At 38.0% G+C, this 23570-nt stretch overlaps 1 protein-coding gene across 1 annotated transcript in view; it reads right to left on the bottom strand.

Moving 5' to 3' along the window:
- Pgm1 (phosphoglucose mutase 1) overlaps positions 1-23570 on the bottom strand; it is a 359120-nt gene that overhangs the window by 110074 nt on the left and 225476 nt on the right. Inside the window, exon 5 of the mRNA XM_090410682.1 lies at positions 6269-6513. Within this exon, the coding sequence (XP_090266808.1) occupies positions 6269-6513 (245 nt within the window). The remainder of the gene's footprint in view (positions 1-6268; positions 6514-23570) is intronic.

Here is a 23570-nt window from a genome sequence, read left to right as displayed (position 1 = left end):
AAATTTGTTTCTTCATTGTTAGGCTAAGAACTTTTCAGACCACTCTCGGGCCCCCCTCTTAACAGAAAAAAAAATTTATATAATTTTTTTAATATAAATTAAATATATGTCTAGAAATCATTTTAGGCTAATAACATTAACAAAACATAATATCTAGTAACTTACATTTTTTTTCTATGCTTAAACTATTTCAACTTTAAAATAAAGTGAACATTTTCGTCCTTTAACATTTGATCTTAAATAGTATGTACTAAAGAAGACAAGGTCATGGCATCAGTGTTTTGAGATGCTCAAGGCATTCTGTTTATTAATTATCTTGAAAAGGGTAAAACAATAACCAGGGAATATTATTCCAATCTTTTAACCATACTAGACGAAAAATTTCGTGAGAAAAGACTCGGTTAGCAGAAGAAAAAATCATCTTTCGACAGGACAATGCAACTGCCCAGAAAGGTGTTTTGGCAATGGGAAAATTAAGGGATCTACACTATGAATTGTTGCAGTTGTAGAGAGGTATTTTGCAGATCTTACTGAGAACCACTACAGGGATGGGATAATGGTGCTGGAGCATTGCTGGAATAAACGTATTAGTCTTAAGGGAGATTATGTTGAAAAATAAAATAATTTTGTTTCTTCATTGTTAGGCTAAGAACTTTTCAGACCACTCTCGGGCCCCCCTCTTAACAGAAAAAAAAATTTATATAATTTTTTTAATATAAATTAAATATATGTCTAGAAATCATTTTAGGCTAATAACATTAACAAAACATAATATCTAGTAACTTACATTTTTTTTCTATGCTTAAACTATTTCAACTTTAAAATAAAGTGAACATTTTCGTCCTTTAACATTTGATCTTAAATAGTATGTACTAAAGAAGACAAGGTCATGGCATCAGTGTTTTGAGATGCTCAAGGCATTCTGTTTATTAATTATCTTGAAAAGGGTAAAACAATAACCAGGGAATATTATTCCAATCTTTTAACCATACTAGACGAAAAATTTCGTGAGAAAAGACTCGGTTAGCAGAAGAAAAAATCATCTTTCGACAGGACAATGCAACTGCCCAGAAAGGTGTTTTGGCAATGGGAAAATTAAGGGATCTACACTATGAATTGTTGCAGTTGTAGAGAGGTATTTTGCAGATCTTACTGAGAACCACTACAGGGATGGGATAATGGTGCTGGAGCATTGCTGGAATAAACGTATTAGTCTTAAGGGAGATTATGTTGAAAAATAAAATAATTTTGTTTCTTCATTGTTAGGCTAAGAACTTTTCAGACCACTCTCGGGCCCCCCTCTTAACAGAAAAAAAAATTTATATAATTTTTTTAATATAAATTAAATATATGTCTAGAAATCATTTTAGGCTAATAACATTAACAAAACATAATATCTAGTAACTTACATTTTTTTTCTATGCTTAAACTATTTCAACTTTAAAATAAAGTGAACATTTTCGTCCTTTAACATTTGATCTTAAATAGTATGTACTAAAGAAGACAAGGTCATGGCATCAGTGTTTTGAGATGCTCAAGGCATTCTGTTTATTAATTATCTTGAAAAGGGTAAAACAATAACCAGGGAATATTATTCCAATCTTTTAACCATACTAGACGAAAAATTTCGTGAGAAAAGACTCGGTTAGCAGAAGAAAAAATCATCTTTCGACAGGACAATGCAACTGCCCAGAAAGGTGTTTTGGCAATGGGAAAATTAAGGGATCTACACTATGAATTGTTGCAGTTGTAGAGAGGTATTTTGCAGATCTTACTGAGAACCACTACAGGGATGGGATAATGGTGCTGGAGCATTGCTGGAATAAACGTATTAGTCTTAAGGGAGATTATGTTGAAAAATAAAATAATTTTGTTTCTTCATTGTTAGGCTAAGAACTTTTCAGACCACTCTCGGGCCCCCCTCTTAACAGAAAAAAAAATTTATATAATTTTTTTAATATAAATTAAATATATGTCTAGAAATCATTTTAGGCTAATAACATTAACAAAACATAATATCTAGTAACTTACATTTTTTTTCTATGCTTAAACTATTTCAACTTTAAAATAAAGTGAACATTTTCGTCCTTTAACATTTGATCTTAAATAGTATGTACTAAAGAAGACAAGGTCATGGCATCAGTGTTTTGAGATGCTCAAGGCATTCTGTTTATTAATTATCTTGAAAAGGGTAAAACAATAACCAGGGAATATTATTCCAATCTTTTAACCATACTAGACGAAAAATTTCGTGAGAAAAGACTCGGTTAGCAGAAGAAAAAATCATCTTTCGACAGGACAATGCAACTGCCCAGAAAGGTGTTTTGGCAATGGGAAAATTAAGGGATCTACACTATGAATTGTTGCAGTTGTAGAGAGGTATTTTGCAGATCTTACTGAGAACCACTACAGGGATGGGATAATGGTGCTGGAGCATTGCTGGAATAAACGTATTAGTCTTAAGGGAGATTATGTTGAAAAATAAAATAATTTTGTTTCTTCATTGTTAGGCTAAGAACTTTTCAGACCACTCTCGGGCCCCCCTCTTAACAGAAAAAAAAATTTATATAATTTTTTTAATATAAATTAAATATATGTCTAGAAATCATTTTAGGCTAATAACATTAACAAAACATAATATCTAGTAACTTACATTTTTTTTCTATGCTTAAACTATTTCAACTTTAAAATAAAGTGAACATTTTCGTCCTTTAACATTTGATCTTAAATAGTATGTACTAAAGAAGACAAGGTCATGGCATCAGTGTTTTGAGATGCTCAAGGCATTCTGTTTATTAATTATCTTGAAAAGGGTAAAACAATAACCAGGGAATATTATTCCAATCTTTTAACCATACTAGACGAAAAATTTCGTGAGAAAAGACTCGGTTAGCAGAAGAAAAAATCATCTTTCGACAGGACAATGCAACTGCCCAGAAAGGTGTTTTGGCAATGGGAAAATTAAGGGATCTACACTATGAATTGTTGCAGTTGTAGAGAGGTATTTTGCAGATCTTACTGAGAACCACTACAGGGATGGGATAATGGTGCTGGAGCATTGCTGGAATAAACGTATTAGTCTTAAGGGAGATTATGTTGAAAAATAAAATAATTTTGTTTCTTCATTGTTAGGCTAAGAACTTTTCAGACCACTCTCGGGCCCCCCTCTTAACAGAAAAAAAAATTTATATAATTTTTTTAATATAAATTAAATATATGTCTAGAAATCATTTTAGGCTAATAACATTAACAAAACATAATATCTAGTAACTTACATTTTTTTTCTATGCTTAAACTATTTCAACTTTAAAATAAAGTGAACATTTTCGTCCTTTAACATTTGATCTTAAATAGTATGTACTAAAGATTGTGGAAACTAAAGATCTATCTCTTACTTGAGTATTTGGAGATAACTCAGATGTACTTTCTAAATGATCAACATTTTCAGCAACTGATTCTACCTGCTCATTTGATGATGTGGATTTCTCAGTTCATAATCACCATAGATAGAATTTCAAAGTTCCCTAATATTAACCAGATATCAACTGTAGAGCTCTTTTATTATATGTATCAAAACTTTTTCTGATAATGTCTCAGTTCCACAAGCATTTTGATTAGGTACATTCAATTTTGATTTATTTTTATTATTATTTCACGGCATGGAGTCCAGTGATTCATCGCAGGAAATCCACATCAACCATTATACAAATCCTATCATACCTGTCTCCTTGAATCCATTTAACTAATATGGACATAATGAACATTTAACAAAATGTTACATTTACAAAATTTAACATTTAACATAATTTAACAAAATTTAACATAATTAATGGAGTCCAGTGATTCATCGCAGGAAATCCACATCAACCATCATACACACAAATCCTATCATACCTGTCTCCTTGAATCCATTTAACTTCAGGAACTCACAACCAATTCAAGTAATCTATTCCACTCACTCACCACTCTCCATGCAAAAAATCTGGTCTGCACACCCTTACTAACCACACTCTTACATCAATTCCACAGATGACCCCTAGTTCACTGACTATTTGTCATATATTGAAAAATTTCGCTTGCATCAATTTTATAAAACCCCTTTAATATCTTAAAAGTTTCTATCATGTTCCATCTCCCTTTCCACCTATCAACTAAACTTTGTAACCCACAAAACTTCAACCTATCCTAGTTGGGAGTATTCCATAGACCTCTCACCATCTTGGTCACTAGTCTCTGAATCTTTTTGACCACCTCCTGGCCCCCAAGAAACCCAGGTGACCAAATCTGTGTGCAGCAGTCAAAATACGATCGAATCATAGCCATATAAAGAGGAATAATAATTTCCTTATCTTTACTTGTGTGTTTTTCAACATCCAAGTAATTTGCTGAGCTATTTTACCAATTTTGCAATGTGCCCTCTGAATTTTAACTCTTCGTCCACCATTATCCCTAAGTCCCTAGCCTCATCAATTTCCTGCAAACCAATACCATCAAAATGGTACACCATATGCAACCTTTTCAACCCGAAGTTCCTTACATTTTGCAACATTAAATTGACAATCATTATCCTTTGCCCTCGATGCCAATTTATTTAAATCATCCTGCTGAATATCTACATCACCTTTATCAACTATTGCTCTCCCCATCTTTGCATCACCAGCAAACAACTGAATATTATTATTCTTATTACGTGACACCTCCAGGAAGTCCAAAGGACTCATCGAAAGTGGGCACCTACTCTACAACTATCCGTCTCCACCACTCAAATCCACCAACTACAAAGAACCGCAACTACCATCATCTACACCAATGCCATCTAGGAATACCACCCACCACCACTGGTATTTTCACAGACGATCACAAACATCCATGTCCACGGCGGGATTTGAACCTGCAGCCTTTTGGCTGGAGAGTGGATATGCTAACACCACTCGGCCAACCAGACCAGCAACATATCCCCTCCTCTTAAATCTTTCCCTATGGGATTGATATACAAATTAAAGAGCAGTGGCCCTAGTACCAAACCCTGAGGTACTCTACTAGTCATCATCTTGCTCCAAGACTCCACACCACCATATACTACTCTCTGGTGTCTGTCCATCAGCCATCTTCTTATTCCATGCTACTAGCCACATATTCATTCCCATCCCTCTCAAATCTTATTCTGTCAAATAACTTGACAAAGTTGAGCAGTATCATGGTGTACCATTACCTTTAAAGAGGAAAGATTTGAGGTTTCCTAAAAGAAATACCCTTCTGATAGTAATATTTCATTATTCTATCTGAATGTGTAGTAATGATTTTGTTAGGGTGTTTTATGTCAACAAGCTTATAAGTTATAGGAGAACAATCTCTCTAAAACTCTTTATGGTCTTGAGGCTTTAACATCTGAGCTGCCTCTTTCTTTTATCTCCATAGTCTTGTACTAAGGTCAAAGCCCCAACTCCTAAGCTTTGTTCCTTTCCTAACTTATTTAAAGTTAATTTACTTTTTTCTTTTCAGACGAAGCTTCACTTTGTTGCTTTATTACTGCCCTAGATGCATTAAATTTCTGTATTAGTTAGAGTTAGACAGCTTCAGAGAATTTGTTCATTCTCTCACAAAGTCCTTACACTAAGGCCAGTATGGTGTTGTGAATATTTTCTTGATATTCAAAAGCATACACACTTGTAGAAGCAATTCTGATGTAAAATTTGGACCTCTGTCAGCAAGAATGACTCAGGATAATATCTACAAATAATGTTTTCAACAAAACATCTAGTTAATGTTTCTTCCTTCTGGTCAGGAAAGTGAGATAACATATCACTGGTAGCTTTACAGATTGAAATGGTACTTTACCTCTGAATGGATTTCTTAGATGAAAAGTATGATAAGATTTCACCTAGTTCTTCACATCGTATCTCATGGTTGGCCAATAAAATCTCTCTTCAATTCTAGATAGAATCTTCTTATGTTCAAGGTGACATGCCAAGAAGGAAGCACAATACTGATTTAATTTCCAATATTTTAATAAATTAATATGAAATGTTAGAAATTGTTCTCACAAGATCACTTGAAAAGATGCATTATTAATTACTTGAGAGGCCAACAGCTCATGAGAAACAGAAAGATCGAACACAGATGGATAAGAAAATAACTATTTATTAACTTAACATCAACTTAAAAGCTAATATTTCGCTGGCATTATATCCAGCATCTTCCGAGCACACAACACAAAGTTTGTTACAAATGCAAGACAACCGATTACCGATTTACCATAGCTATATACCATAACCGAATATGGCCCGATTTACCATAGCTATAGCAGTTAAGTTTTCTCTTATCAGAAGCAGAAGAATTTTTACAAATGGGAGTATCACTCTCAATATTTCTGTGTGAAGAGTCTTCCCTTCTAATCTCTCTTTCAATTTTGAAATCGTTAACAAGAGAAGTAAGCTGCACTCCCAATCTAGTTAATTCAGAGAGCTTTTTATTTATTTTGGCACTAAATTCTTCTTTTAAGGAATTTAGTTCCTTCACAAAATGTTTTGGTATTGAATTACCAGAATCTGAATCCTTTTTGATTAGTTGACATCAACTGAGAAGTATTAGGTTCAACTAAACTGATATTTTTAAGTGAAGGATTCATGCTTTGCAATAAACTCTCCTTACTTTGATGCCATTTCTAATGCCCATATAATATTCAGCACTTCTTTTCCATGTACAGATTGCCTAAGGTCTGTTTTCAATGATGCTTCACTCACTCTGAGTTTTGCACACCAGACTTAGCCTTTCCTTGCAATTTAGACTTCAATATTATGAACAGCTGCTCATCGGACCATCTTCCTAAATTTCAATTTAGGAAGATGATGGTCTTATGGTTTGATCAAGATAAAGATCAAGACCCATATCACTGACATCATTCTTCACCACAGGTGACTAAAATGGAAATGGGCCAGACATCTATCCAGAAGAGAAAATGAGTGATGGACCACCATACTAACAAATTGGATTCAAAAAGAAGGGGAATTAGGCCAAGGACGTCCTAAAAGAAGGTGGAATGATGAATTGTCAAATTTTGTTGGGAAAAATTGGTCAGCCATTGCCATTGATGTGAAGTGGTGGCAAATTGATTTTTTTCTGTCTCTACCAATGGTGCATGTTTAACATTCTTTTCTCTGGGTGTGAAATGATGTACACAAATGCTGCGGTTTAACAACATAATGATTACTCCTGGTCCTGCTGTCCCATTCACGTGGGAAGCAACAGTACTTAGTGTATCCTATTTGTAACCCAAGCAAAATGGCAATGATTAAGATCAGCACAGATGTTCCACTTAGATGCATCATAATAAATGTTCCCCCCCACCATTGTGAAGAAGAACAGCTTTCAAACTGGATTTTGATAAATCAAAAAGTCTCCATCAGATGGCATGTGTTCATTAACCCGTCTATTTTAGTATACAAAAAGGTCATGGTATCACTTTTGCAGAAATAACCGATGTATTCTGACAGTGCCTCAAATATGCAATCTTAGTTCCTTCGGCTAGGAGATTCCATCCTTTCAGCCATGATGCTAACAGTTCTGAGTGATCCTTTGTAAGATTAAGATCTCTTACAAGATCATTCAATTCCTCTTGAGTGATTAAGTGTGGATTGTTGTTTTCACTCCAAAATCATGTTTTCTGTTTCTTCACCACCACTCTGTTCTGCAGTTGTTGGATGTTTCAGTACTGGCAAATCAACAGAATGAGGTACTGGTTGCAAAGCTGAAGCATCATTTGAATACACAATGTGTTTCTTAGTTTTTGAAGAAAATCTTAAAACTTTTGTAAGACAGAAATAACAGACTGTAAAATGATTGGTTAGCTCTCTCCAAATCATTGGAACAACAAATGGCATGTAGGGTCTAGTTCCTTTTAGCCAAGCCTGCAGATTAACCACACAACTTGCACAACACACATGGAGCCCAGTCATTGTGAGAGCGTCGCTGAAAGTGTAAATGAAGGTAGAAACACCGAAGGAATGGATGATTTGATCGATAATGAAAATGGTGAGATAAATGCGAGTAGCGAAATTGCCCGTTTAAATGGTGCGATACACAGAGCCAAACGACAACTGGAGCGTATGCAAAAATGTGTGTTGAACGTACCGACAAATAACCGGCGGAAGTCTGTGACGGCAAACAATAGAATGTACATAAACGTCAATAAAATGAAGGAGCGAGTGCTGTATGGGGATTCGCTATTAAGAGGCGTAATAATTGAGAGTTTAACGAAGTCGTACCAGCCGGGTGCGAACATAAAGGACGTCAGCGAATCTATTCGACTGCAAAAACAGAGGGTGAAAGAGATGATAATAGTGGCAGGAACGAATGATTTGAAAGAGGACAAAATGGAAATGATAGAGGATGTGAGGGAGTTGTTTGAGGTAGCAAAAGAGAAGAGTGAGAGAGTTAGGATGGTGAGTATCTTACCGCGGTATGACAGCGAAGTGTTTAGAAGGAGGGCCATAATTGCCAATGACTTTATGCGTGGGTTATGCATGGAGAGTGGTGTGGAATTTGTGGATGTGTGGAATGAGTTCGATGGGCGAAAGGACTTATATAAGATGGATGGGTTACATTTGAATGGAGTTGGTGTACGGAGACTTGAAAGAGTGTTGATGAATGATGTGGAAGTGGATGTACAGACTCAGGGAAACTAGATTTATTAAGAGGGGGGGGAGTAGATATGCAGACTTTAGGGGGGGCAGTTAAGTGTATGAATGAGTATATTATGCCCGGGCGAGTACGACGGACAACAAATCAGAATGGGATAATTAGTATAAGGAATCAAAGTAGGGATGGGACAAATGGGCTTCTGCGATTCATGTACACTAATGCCAGGAGTATTAGGAACAAGAAGGAAGAGTTTTTGGCCATGGTTGGCACTTCCAGGCCACAGGTTGTTGGTATTAGTGAAACATGGCTGACAGAAGATGATAAAGCTAGTGGGATTGAATGCGATGGGTATAGCGTGTTCAGGAGTGACAGGGTGAATAAAAAGGGGGGAGGAGTGTTATTGATGATAGCTGATGAGCTTCAGCCAAGGAGTATAGAAGTTGAACTGCAGGATGGGGAAAAAAGCACATTTGAGGCTGTTTGGTGTGAGATACAATCTAGCAGAACAAAATATACAATTGGGTGCTGCTATAGACCGGGTGATGGAGTGGATGGTGGGAATAGTATGCATAAGCAAATAGAAGAAATGAATGGAAAGAGGGTAATTATTATGGGTGATTTCAATTATGGTAATATTGACTGGAAAGAGGAGAGGGCACATGGGAGGAAGGAATTGGATTTTATGCAGTTATTAAGGGACAACTATCTACGGCAACATGTATTGGAAAATACCAGGGGGCAGAGAGTGCTGGACCTAGTAATTGCAACTGAGAATGTGGCTGTAACGAACATGACCTTGTTGCCACCAATTGGTGAGAGTGACCATAAGGTCATGACTTGGGAGGTGGCTAAAGGAGTCGAATTTACAATTAAGACAGGGTATATGTGGAATTATCGGGCTGGTAAGTATGACAAGCTTAGGTGTGTGCTTGGCTCAATGCCATGGCATGTAAAACTGCAAGGGCTGGATGTTGATGGTGCATGGGAGGTGGTCAAGAACTGTTTGCAGGAGGCAATGGTTGACTGTATACCAAGAGTCCGAATAATAAATCAGGTAGGGGTTAAATGGATAAATAACACTATTAAGCTTGAGCTGCAAAAAAAGAAACAATTGTGGAGGGAATTTAAGGAGAAGGGTGACCATCAGGTGCATGAACAGTATAAAGCTCAGGCCAGGATGGTAACAAGGGTGGTAAGAAAAGCAAAAGCAGATTACGAAAGGAAATTGGCCATGCAGGCTAAAGAGAATCCCAAACAGTTTTTTCAATATGTTGCAAGTAAAAGGAAAAATGCTCATGGTAGAATGATCTTAAAAAATGCTGAGGGTAGGGAGGTAACTGAATCAGTCGATGTTGTGGAATTACTGAGCGAGCACTTTGCAAGAGTATATCATCCAGGTGGTGGCCTTGCGGAAATGGAGGAACCAACAGCTTATACTGGAATTGTGATGAATGAGGTAGAGGTAACTAGTCTGTTACAGAACCTCAATGTCAATACATCTGTGGGATTGGATGGTATACCAGCTCGTGTCGTACGTGAAGCGGCAAAAGAATTGTCAGTGCCCTTGACCATTATGTTTAATTTGAGCCTCAGGACTGGGTCAGTCCCAAGGGGGTGGAAAGAGGGGAAAATAGTTCCACTGCACAAAGGTGGTTCCAAGGCTGCTGTTGAAAATTACCGGCCAATCAGCATAACAGGAATCATTATCAAGGTCTTAGAGAAAATAGTCAAGAGGAAAATACAAGATTGGATAGAAGAAAATGGGATACTGTATCGGGGACAGCATGGTTTTGTGAAGGGTAGGTCATGCCTCAGTAACTTGCTCACGTATTATAACACAGTGACGGCTGAACTGGATAAGGGTAATGGGTTTACAGTGATTCTGCTGGACCTTGCTAAGGCCTTTGACAGGATACCACATGGAATTCTAATCAGTAAATTGCAGCATATGGGAATGGACATAGGGTTGGTGAGATGGATAGGAGGGTGGTTGACGGAGAGATATCAGAGAGTGGTTTACTCAGGAGTAGAGTCCACAAGACGGCCTGTGACTAGTGGTGTACCACAAGGATCTGTTCTTGGACCACTGCTGTTTAATTTGTTCATAAATGATATAGGAAAGGATCTGAGAGGAACAGTTCATTTGTTTGCGGATGATGCAAAGTTGGGTAGGGCAATAGTGAATGCAGATGACGTCAAAATTTTGCAGGATGATTTGGATAGATTGGAGGTCTGGGCTAGGGAGAATGGATGTCAATTTAATGTGGCAAAATGTAAGGTTATGCATTTTGGGGTGAAAAGATGGGAGGCAGTTTACTGCATTGGTGGAACCGTGCTCCAGGAAATTGATGAGGCACGAGATTTAGGAGTGTTGGTGGATAAGGAATTGAAATTTAGGGGACACATTGCAAAAGTGGCCAAATCAGCTCATCAAATCACTTGGTTGCTGAAGAATACGTTGACAAGCAGAGACAAGCAGGTTATTGTTCCTCTGTATCGAGCCTTGATAAGACCTCATCTCGGCTACTGTGCTCAGATTTGGTCACCTAGGTTTCTTCTTGATGGGGAGGAGGTGGAGAGGATCCAGAGGCGAGTGACCAAGATGATAGCAGGTCTGTGGAATGAACCGTATGAGAACAGGTTGAGGATTTGTGGGTTGCAAAAATTGGTTGATAGGCGGAGGAGGGGAGATATGATTGAGACATTCAAATTACTGAAGGGTTTCTATAAAATTAATTCAGAAGATATTTTTGAGAACAGGGCTGGTTGTGGGAGGACTAGGGGACATCCATGGAAACTGGGCAAAAGTGTGGTTAGTAAAGGTGTTAGAGCTGGGTTCTTTACTTTTAGAGTAGTGAATGAGTGGAATGCGCTCCCTGAGTCTGTGGTGGATGCTGTGACAGTGAATGAGTTTAAGGCGAGGTATGATAGATACTGTATGAATGTCGAATAGTTGTGATGAAAATGATTTGGGGCCTCCCTCGATGAGTCTAATGACTCCCTGGAGTTGCCCGTAATAATAATAATAATAATAATAATAATAATCATCTACCTTATAACCGAAATAACATTCGTGGGTTTCCTTAATTAACTTTGTAAATGGTCTCCTTCTTCAGATTAAACTCCCTGCACACACAGCAAAACAAATTAAGAGAATTGATACACATCTGAGGCCTTTTTCTGTTACACAAAGAATACAACATAAGCTATATCCAAGCCTCGTGCACCGAATGGACTGTATAGGATAATGTGGAATAGTGTATGGTATTGCATCATCTTAAGCAATAGTTTCATATATACATATTGCATCATCTCTTGTTAACTAAACATGGTTGATGCAATAATAGCAGAATGTGATTCATCATAATAGGCAACAATAGCTCTTATAGGGCCGATTGTTTTTTCCAGAATGATAAGAGATAGAAAAATTTCAAAAACATTTGAAATCAGTGTGAAAAACTGATTCAGAAATATTTTTTTGCAAAGGAAACAATATCTTCTTCTTTCAGCCATTTTCTGTCCACTGCTGGACAAAGGCCTCCTCCAGTTCTTTCATGGACTCATGAAAAACTGTGAAAGTAATGGAATCAGGAAGCAGCAGGGTTTCAGTATTTTAAACAAATTCTCAAAAATAAGTGTGCAAAAGTAAAGGAAGGCATTTTCATTGGGCCTGAAATTATTTAATGAATGATCCCAAATTTGAACAAGTTCTATAGCAAAAGGAAGCTAATGCATGGACACATTTTGTTAGTTGCAGAAAAATTTTTGGCCAACCACAAATCTTCAGATTACAAAGAAATTGTTTCTTTTATGCTCAAGGCATATCATGACATGGGATACAAGATGTCTCTGAAAATACACTTTCTGAACTCACATCTAGACTTTTTTCTCAGAAAATCTCAGGTCCATAAGTGATGAACATGGAAAGGGGTTTCATCAGCAGATTATGAGGATGGAAGGCAGGTATAAGGACAAGTGGAGTTGTGCTATGTTAGCTGATTACTGTTGGGGTTTGAAACAGTCAGTCATTCTAGCTGCCTTTCATTCTGCATGTATGATATTGTTAATAGTGTTTATATCATAAAAACGTACAGAATTCGTTCTCAAAAACTATACGTTATAAGAAAAATTAAAAAAAAAAAAACATATTTAAAATCAGCATGAGAAATTGAGTAAGAACCACACACAACTGGAAAGAAAACAAAAAGAAAAAGTTAAAATTTGTCGAACGCTGAATTATTATTGGTGATTTCTTTAGCTCAATTTCAGTTGAGCTAAAGAAAGCTTCAACATTTTCAAAATTTTCTCCACTAAAATTCTTTATTAGCATAAGTTAAGTTTATAGATTACTTAAATTAAGGGGATATTAAATCCCACATAGTTTTAAAACCGAATAAGAAACTCAAAGATTGGAATCAGAGAGTTTCTTGCCGAATATAGTAAACTATAAAGTATCGGCGAACACTAGCGTTAGCAAATGCAAGTGATCCTAGTACGTAGTACAATACTGGGCAACTCGTTGCAAAGGTGGAGGAAGAAGTTCAGATCGCTATTCTTAGGTATTTTCCATAATGTAAAAACACATTTCCTAGGAAATGTATGCTGTTATTACATTATGGAGGGAGGTCACTGCCCAGACCGGTTTCAGCCTGTTTTGAGGCTTCATCAGTGAGCAGCTAGACCTAATACCAAAGTGTATAGCGAAAAGAACTTATGTACTTTGCGAACGAGTTTTCCAAATAGGTGCAACCATTAAGTTACTTAAGTATAAAGAGCTAATAAGCTTCATTTCGGCAATGAAAACGTTACTTAAATTAAGGGGATATTAAATCCCACATAGTTTTAAAACCGAATAAGAAACTCAAAGGTTTCTTATTCGGTTTACACTTTGGTATTAGGTCTAGCTGCTCACTGATGAAGCCTCAAAAAAGGCTGAAACCGGTCTGGACAGTGACCTCCCTCCATAATGTAATAACAGCATACATTTCCTAGGAAATGTGTTTTTACATTATGGAAAATACCTAAGAATAGCGATCTGAACTTCTTCCTCCACCTTTGCAACGAGTTGCCCAGTATTGTACTACGTACTAGGATCACTTGCATTTGCTAACGCTAGTGTTCGCCGATACTTTATAGTTTACTATATTCGGCAAGAAACTCTCTGATTCCAATCTTTGAGTTTCTTATTCGGTTTTAAAACTATGTGGGATTTAATATCCCCTTAATTTAAGTAACGTTTTCATTGCCGAAATGAAGCTTATTAGCTCTTTATACTTAAGTAACTTAATGGTTGCACCTATTTGGAAAACTCGTTCGCAAAGTACATAAGTTCTTTTCGCTATACACTTTGGTATTAGGTCTAGCTGCTCACTGATGAAGCCTCAAAAAAGGCTGAAACCGGTCTGGGCAGTGACCTCCCTCCATAATGTAATAACAGCATACATTTCCTAGGAAATGTGTTTTTACATTATGGAAAATACCTAAGAATAGCGATCTGAACTTCTTCCTCCACCTTTGCAACGAGTTGCCCAGTATTGTACTACGTACTAGGATCACTTGCATTTGCTAACGCTAGTGTTCGCCGATACTTTATAGTTTACTATATTCGGCAAGAAACTCTCTGATTCCAATCTTTGAGTTTCTTATTCGGTTTTAAAACTATGTGGGATTTAATATCCCCTTAATTTAAGTAACGTTTTCATTGCCGAAATGAAGCGTATTAGCTCTTTATACTTAAGTAAGTTTATAGATTTTATAAATGGGGGGGGGGGGGGTGGGGGGGGGGGGGGGTGGGGGGGGGGGGGGGTGGGGGGGGGGGGGGGTGGGGGGGGGGGGGGGTGGGGGGGGGGGGGGGTGGGGGGGGGGGGGGGTGGGGGGGGGGGGGGGTGGGGGGGGGGGGGGGTGGGGGGGGGGGGGGGTGGGGGGGGGGGGGGGTGGGGGGGGGGGGGGGTGGGGGGGGGGGGGGGTGGGGGGGGGGGGGGGTGGGGGGGGGGGGGGGTGGGGGGGGGGGGGGGTGGGGGGGGGGGGGGGTGGGGGGGGGGGGGGGTGGGGGGGGGGGGGGGTGGGGGGGGGGGGGGGTGGGGGGGGGGGGGGGTGGGGGGGGGGGGGGGTGGGGGGGGGGGGGGGTGGGGGGGGGGGGGGGTGGGGGGGGGGGGGGGTGGGGGGGGGGGGGGGTGGGGGGGGGGGGGGGTGGGGGGGGGGGGGGGTGGGGGGGGGGGGGGGTGGGGGGGGGGGGGGGTGGGGGGGGGGGGGGGTGGGGGCCCATTCTATTCAAGTGACCATACCACCTGAGATTAGCTCTGCTAACGCATTCCTGGGTGCTGACAATGTCAAGTTCTTTCCTAATATCCTCATTTTTAATATGATATTGCCATTGATGCCATCTGTTCACGCCTCTAATCTTTCTCAGGACTCTCATATCTGCGGTCTCTAGTCTTTGGTCAAGTGTTTTACTTCTGACCCAGCTCTCAGATCCATAAGTTAAAACTGGTTTGAACACTGTCTTGTATACAGCTAATTTAGTGTTTCGACTAATTTCTTTCTTATTCCATATGAATTTATTCAATTGACTTCCCACCATACCAGCTTTGCTGATTCTGTTGTCTATTTCCATATTTTTTCCAACAATAAATTAATGTGCACTTATGTATTTATTTCCAAGAGAAAATGGACTGTGGTATGAGAGAGAGAGAGAGAGCATGTGTTGTAGATGTTTTATGAGCCAGAAATGCAAGACTTGTCAGAAACAGGAAAACAAAGTAACAGAAGTTAATGCTGAAAGTTATGAAAATGAAAGTGTTGTAGTGAATGGAGTTCTGGATTCAAATAAGGTGAAAAAATGTGAAAGAGTTTAAATGAGGTGACTGAAACAATGGTAAGACAGTGAGCATAAGTGAGGATGAAAGTGCAACTGATCTTGGTAGAGATAGCAAAGAGCAACAAGAAAGTAATTCAGGATATGAAAGCAGAGTTGATGCAGATGAAACAAGAGATGAAGCAAGGAGAATAACAGGTATGCATGGAAGAGGGAGGAAGGCTGGAATAAAAGATGACAATGTGAAAGAGGCGTCCAATGAATAAAGAGTAGCCATGTATGGGGATTTCATTCTTAGAGATGTTGTTAATGAGAATGTGCACAAGATTTGCTTTCCAGAGAGTGGATTGAGCAGTGACTGGGATGCTGCAGAGTTGTGTGAAGAGAGAGGAATTCGTTTTGTCATGTGTAGGATGAATGTGAGGAATAGATGGAGCTGTATAAATGAGATGGACTGCATTTAAATGGTTTAAAGCAATGTGAAAGAGGTTGTGTGAGCCAGATGGAGAAACTGTTGTTGCAAGAGAGAGTAATGACTAAAGTGAATGGAAAATCTGAAGAAGCAAGAGAAGGTAGAGGTAACATGAAGGAGCACAAAAGTATGGTAGGAGAGCTTGTGAATACATTGGTAAGTGGCATGAGTGAAGAGAATGAGAGAGAAAGAACACAAGACAAACAGGAAAGAGGGAAAGTATGTAATAATACAGAAGTAAATGCATATGTACAAGGAAGGATTGGGAAGGCCAGGGATGTAGGGGAAACAAACAGGTCTAAGGAAAGGTGTAAGATCAGTGATGACAGAGAAGAGTGACCAAGGAGCGATGGTTATGGAGAAGTCATATCTGAAGAGTGAGGGTTGGTGAGGCTTGTTACAGAACATGAAAAAATATAAAGAAAATTTAGACTCCCTATGGTAATGACAGACTACTCCAAAGCTTCTGAATGTGTTCAGCATGTGAAACTGTGGGAAGTACTAAAAATAATGGGTTTTCCTCAACACATTATCAGGTTAATGGCTAACTTGTGCAGTGAACAAGAAGTCATGGTAAGAACAAGTGTTGAATTAACTGATTGGCTTCAGGTTAGAAAGGGATGTAGCTGTTTTTCAAACAGTAGCTTATGGATGCAAGACTTGGAACTTAAAGATGTCTGATTGGAAAAGGATAGCTGCTTTTGACATGTGTTACAGAAGGCTATTGAGGTTATCATATATACTGAAAGGTGAACAAAGAGATGGTTGCTAGAAAGGATCAGTAGAACTTTAATGTTCCTTAAAGATATTGACAGAAGTTGAAATACTTCAGACACATTGAAAAGATGGAAGGAGGACTTCTCAAAACAGTAATAAAAGGCAAAGTTTCTGGGGGGGGGGGGGGAAGAGAGGAAGGAGTAGACACTCAATGATATGGATGGGCAGTGTGCCTGGTCTTCAGAGCTGAAGCCACCAGAAAAGGACACAACAGTACCACCTGGCAAGGACTGGTGTCGCACATCACCGAGCAACAGAGTGACCATATGGCATCTGATGATGTCCAATGAATAGATGGACACAAAGTGAAATGCTTTTAGCTACAGTAGTAGTTCACAAAATCAAGGTGAAAAACATTTGCAAAGCTACTGAGGTTACCATTTGGTCATTAGCAAAGAAACCATTCACTTTTCTTTTATGTTTGGAGATTACCTCCTATTCTACATCAGGAACAAAAAGTATTAAGCATAACATTTCTTTTACATTACTACAACAATATCTAAATACAAAACTAACCTACTGGCATTATCCTCCTCTTCTAACTCCTGCACAAGTGACAAGGCAAATCACTATTTGCTCCTATCCTTCAATGGCTAATCTTTTTCATATTCTGCAGTAATATTTGATGATTGTTCAACAACTAAAAAAACAATTATTTATACTACACTCTTGAGGCAACTGACTATGGGTTGTTCAGTGCTTCCAACAACTTAATTGTGGAATATGCTGCTTTTTCCTTGACAGTACAGTGCATGGTTTTGCAGTAATTATCAAGAATTACAATACCTCTAATGATCCACAACTGAATAACAGTCATTATTGTTGACACCTCCATGGAGTCTGAGGACTCATCACAAGAGGCTATTCTATACTACATAATCTGTCATTTACACTACAAAATCCATCTGCATACAACAAAATCTATCACCCACTGCATAGTATTTTTTGTCTAATAACTGTATGTATTTCTCTGGCTGTCTTAATTTGCAGGATGAAAATTAGTTTTGAGGAGGTAAAAACCCACCCTCTATAAGAGGTCAGTCAACAACTAACCTTAAAATTCCCACAAAGATTTTTTCATCATAACAAGCATAAAACTCTCAAATCTTCCCCCCCCCCCCCGTAATTCAAATTGGTACATTGTTCTTTCAACTGCATTAGCAGCATTAGTTAAGATGCAAGCAGGCAGGCAGCAAATATATTATTTGCTGCCTGCAACTTGAGTGACTGGAGAAATAACTTATGTGGTACATCAGGAGGAAGAAAGAAACAAAAAAAAAAAAAAAAAAAGTGAATGGGAAAAGTATGAAATTGCAAGAAACTGGGAGTAAGGAAGAAGGCTGTAAAGTCATTAGCCTCTACACATAAGTAGCCTAGTCGTGAAGATACTTCATGTGGAAACTTTGTTTGCTTCCACTTGGATAAAAGATTAAATAAGAATGTAATTTCTTGTCAAATTTAAGCCAAATCAGATTATGAGAGAATATTAGCTATGCAAGACAAAGTAAATCCAGATTGTTTTTTTTTTGCTATGTAGCAAGTAAGAGGAAGAATGACTATGGAAGGATGACTTTAATCATTGCTGAGGGTATGAAGATGACAGAGGCAAAAGAAAGAGTTGAGTTGCTGAGTGATCACTTTGCAAAGGTGTATCATCCAGGTGAAGATTTTACAGTTGCTGATGCGACAGACCAATATCAGAATTGAGGCAGATGAATAGGAGATGCTCAGCATACTGAAAAAATATTAATGTGAATACAACAGTGGGACTGGATGGCATGTCAATCTGTGTGCTATGCAAACTGTGCAAGAGAACTGGCATCAACACTGATGAAGCTGTTCAATCTGTTTTGGCTCTGGCAAGATTCCAATAGAGAGGAAAGAGGATAATACTGTTCTCATTCCATAAAGGTGGCTACAAGACAGAAAAAGCAAATTACAGACCAATTAATATGTTAGGAATAGTGGTTAAGCTATGCAAAATAGCGATACAGTAATCTATGTCATGATACTACTGGACTTTGCAAAGGCATTTGATGGAATACCACATAGAAAACTATTACAAAAGTTGGAATGGAAATGGTTAGGAAGCTAGTAGCATGGATAGGATGTAAGGGGGGGGGGGGATAACAGACATAACAGAGTAATATTCCAGGAGAATGATGATGACTAGTGGAGTACCTCAGGGTTCTGTACTAGGACCACTACTCTTTAATTTGTATATTAACGATATACAGAAACATTTAAAGGGGATTCAGTTGGTTGCTGATAATGATGGAAAATTGGGGAGGGCAATAGTTGATAAAGCTGATATAGACATCTTGCTGGACTATTTAAATAAATTTGCATTGTGGACAAAGGATAATTGCTATTAATTTAATATTGCAAAATATAAGGTTATGCACAATAGGCTAGGGACCTGGGGATAATCGCCAACAGAAAGATGAAATTTAGAGGGCATATTGCAAAAGTTCGCAAAATAGCTCAATGGATTACTTGGATGTTGAAAAACACACTAAAGAGAGGGAGGTTATTATCCCTCTTTATAAAGTTATGATTCAGCTTCATCTTGACTACTGTGCACAAAATTTGATCATCAGGGTTTCTTGGAAATCAGGATGTGGTGGAGAGTATTCAGAGATGTGTGACCAAGTTGGTGACATCTCTGAAATGCTCCCTGTGTGGATAAGCTGAAGGTGTACAGATTTTAAAGTTCAGTCGATATGCAGAAAAGAGGGGATACAGTAGAAACTTATGAGTTATTAAAAGGGGTTTTCTATAAGATTGTCAAAAAGGAAATTTTTCCATACATGAAGAATAGGGAGAGAAACTAGGGTCCCCTGGAAGTTGTGTAAGAGTGTGGTTAGTAAGGATGTGCAGACTAGACTTTTTTTTGCTTGGAGAGTGGCGAATGAGTGGTATGATAGGCATAAAGGTTAGTGTGGGTCTTCCAAGATGAGTCTTCTGACTCCAAAGAGATACTTAGATGATAATGATGATAATAATAATAAGAGAATAACAGAGTAATTTCCCTACTGACTATTCCATTTAAAATTTATGCAGGCATACCTGAGAAAAGGCTAACAGAAGTTGTGTAAGAGAAACTTGGAAAAGGACAAGTTGGGTTTGGGTCAAATAGAATTGAGAAGATCAGATTTTCAGACGAATAGTTGAGAAATTGTGTGAATATATAATTAGAATCCATATTTAAGTTTTGTACATTTGGAAAAGGCATATGACTCTATGCCAAGAAAAAATTGATTCAAACATTACATTTATAAAGAATAATGGGATATTACATTGAGACATGTAGTCTATATTTGAGTTGTAAGTCCAGTTAAAAATGAAGAAGGATGTACAGGAAGATAGTCTTCTGTAAAATCAGGTGAGAGACAAAAATATGCTTTATCAGCAGTGGTATTCTCATTCCACACGGATCATATTATGAAGGAAAGTGGCATTGAATTTGGATATATTAATTTTGACAACTTTCTGCAGATGATGTTTTATACTCCTATATCTAATATGAGTCTTCAGGATTCCTCAACAAAATGGATGACCAAAGCAAATAACCTCCCGCAGTTCAATGAACTGCCTACTGCATGCATTCTCTGAACTTTTGCCAAAAGGACATCAGAAAAATCCTCATTAATCTTGATACTAATTAGCCTCCTGGTCCAGATGGTATTCCTATGGTTGTGCTCCAGAATTGACACTGTCCTGTACTGTATATATAGAAGCTTTCATATTCTATTGCCATCTACCCAACAGCATGGAAACAAGCCCACATCAGCCTACACCTAAAAAAGGAGACAAAAATCAGTCATCTATCATTATGCTGCTCTCACCTCAGTACTTTCAAAAGCAATGGAGAAGGTTATCAGCAATCAGCTTCATTACCTGGAGTCTCATACTCCACCATATTACTGTGTGGTGTCTGTCACCCCCCCCCCCCTGCATCCTATTAAATAGCCATCACCAATATGGATTTCACCATTCTTGTTTTACAGCCAACCTCCTAACTAATCTCACCTACCTTTGCACTCAGGCCATGGAAAGATTTGGAGAAACTGTGATATCATCTCTGCAGTTTAGTATGTGTTTGACTTGCTCATTTGTGCTCTGACCAGTGAACCTCAATTATTTTTCTTAAGCATTTCCTTTCATATGCTCTGATTTTCTGTATTTCTTCCTGATTGAGTCTCCATGTCTCAGCTCCATATGTTACCATAGGTATAAAATGATTTTACACAGTTTTAGTTTGAGAGATATGCTGCTATTTTTCCATATTTTGTTTAATTTTTCATATTACACCATTCTATGTTAAGCCTGTATTTTAACGTGTCTGTGTTTCATTTCTCATAACCTCAAGTTATGAGAAATGCGACATCCAAGATATATAAATTTCTTCACCTGTCTCATGTCTCATTTTGTTTTGCTTAAATTCATTTTCATTTCAAAATTTTGCATTCTTCATTTAAAATATTTGTAGTCTTTTCCAATTGTGCTCTAGAATCTGCAAGAATAATATAGCCTGCATACGTTGGTTGATATTCATGCCAGTTATTTGTAAACCTAGTTCGTTCGCTATGGTTTTGCACATTTCTTCGAGATAGATAAAAAAAAATTTGGTGACAGCATGCAACCATGCTGACTCCTTTTTCTACTTTGAATTTGTTTTTATTTTATTAAATTTGACAATTGTTTTGGAATCTTTAGAATAATTCTTAATATTTCAGAATCTAATGTTATAATTTTTTTTTTTTTTTAACGTTGAACCCATATATGAGAGGGTTGGTTAATCAGCCTGTAGCACTGTATGGGTAGTAGGTTGGGAAAGGAAAAACTTATTTACATTTGATTTAAAAACCCTGTATATTGTACTCCTTGGGAAACACATAAGGCAGAAGACTGTTTCACAATACAGCAGTAGCAGGGATGAAGGAAGAGGAGGAAAAAAAAACTTGTTCTGTGAGTTTCATCAAGGTGTATTTGTGAAGGGATGTTGGGTGGCAACCATACATGTTCCAACAGACTGAGTGAGGGAATTACTGATGCTATTTCATACAAATATTTGCACATGGAAATATTTATATATTGCACACATATTGCTGCAGAAACCAAATGGTTGTGCAAAAGTGGAAGGAGAGTTGATAAGAGATGGGTTATTAATCAATCTAATCGCCCTCTTCTGTACTGAGTCAAGCATTTTGAGGGAACTCTTGGGGGGGGGGGGGGGTTCGTGTGATTTGTATAAGGTTAACAGCAGTTCAGAGGTGAAGCAATGTCTTGAGTGAAAGAGAAATCCCAGTTCTTTAGAAGTTGAGGAGGCAATGGTTGTGATGAATTTATGTCAGGAGAGGCTTGCTGACAGTGTGATTATAAGAAGAGAAATCAACATCTTGTCTGGAAATTTGAGTGTTGTCAAAGGTATTTAAGATGTTTATCATTTTGTTGTAGTCAGTGGAATCAAATTCTTACTTGAAATCAATAAAACTGCAATACATAGGTACATTTTATTTCCAGTACTTTTCAGCCAGGCTATTAACTGTAAAAATATGGTCTATGGTAGATTTCTTAGGTCTGAAGCCTGCTTGATCGTCACCTATTATTTCATTCATTAAAGTTTGAATTCTCATTTTGTACAATGTATGTGAAGATTTTGTAGTTATGACTTAGCAATGTTACTATAATTATTATTATTAAACCTCCATGGAGTCAAAAGACTCATCGCAGGAGGTCCCGCTGTTACACACACACACAGTTTATCATACCATGCCTTAAATATATTTACTGTCTCTGTACTCATCACACTCGGGCAATGCATTTCAATCGCTCGCCACTCTCCATGCAAAAAACCTGCTCTAACTTCTTTGCTCACACTCTCCTTATATAGCTTCCAGGGATAACTTCTTTTACTCTCCCTATCTTCACCCATTCTATGCAAACCTCAACCACATTAATCTGGTAATAACCCCCTTAACAGCTTATATGTCTTGATCATATCCTCTCTCCTTCTCCTATCCACCAATTTCTGAAAATTGCATTTTCTCAATCTGGGTTCATACTTAACATTCCAGAGACCAGAAACCACCTTAGTCAATCATCTCTGGACCTATTCCAATACAAATTCATTTTGAAAACCAGGTGACCAAATCTGTGCACAGTAATCCATATGTGGCTGGATCAAAGCCTTATACAAGGGAATCATAATATCCTTACTTCTATAAGTCAGTGCGCACTGCATCATTCCCATTATACAATGTGCTGTCCTCAGAATTTTAGCAATATTTATAAATTTTAGATCCGTGACCACAATCACTTCCTGATCTCTCATCTCCTCTACCTCTTTTCCACCGATTCTGTTCTCTGCATCCCATCTCTGCTTCCCAAACTTCAAAATCTTACACCTCGCAACACTGAATTGACATCCTCACTCATTTACATTCAGCCAGTGTATTCAAGTCCTCCTGCAAAGCTATGGCATCCACTCTACTCCTGATCTCTCTCTAACTTTGCATCATCTGCAAACAACTGCATATCACCATTCCAACCTTTCCCAGTAACATTTATATGCCAATTAAATAGCAATGGACCCAAAATATGCCCTTGGGGTACACTACTAGTAACTTTCCTCTTTCAGAATAATGCTCCTCCACAGACAACTCGCTGATGGCTATCAGAGAGCCAATCTCCAATCCAGTGCACTAATCTACTATTTAGTGTCATCCATTCCAATTTAATTATCAGCTTGTCATGTGGCAATTTATCAAAGGCCTTTGCAAAATTTAAATATACCACTGCATATGTATTAATCTTATCCAATGCATTTGTTACATTATAATAAGTAAGCATACTGTTAAAACA

The sequence above is a fragment of the Typopeltis vanoorti genome, chromosome 20, assembly GCF_054136105.1.
Source record: "Typopeltis vanoorti isolate ZY-2024b chromosome 20, IOZ_Tvanoo_1.0, whole genome shotgun sequence".
Lineage (NCBI taxonomy): Eukaryota > Metazoa > Arthropoda > Arachnida > Uropygi > Thelyphonidae > Typopeltis > Typopeltis vanoorti.
The sequence above is the reverse complement of the archived record's forward strand: the minus strand, read 5'-3'. Positions and strand labels throughout refer to the sequence as shown.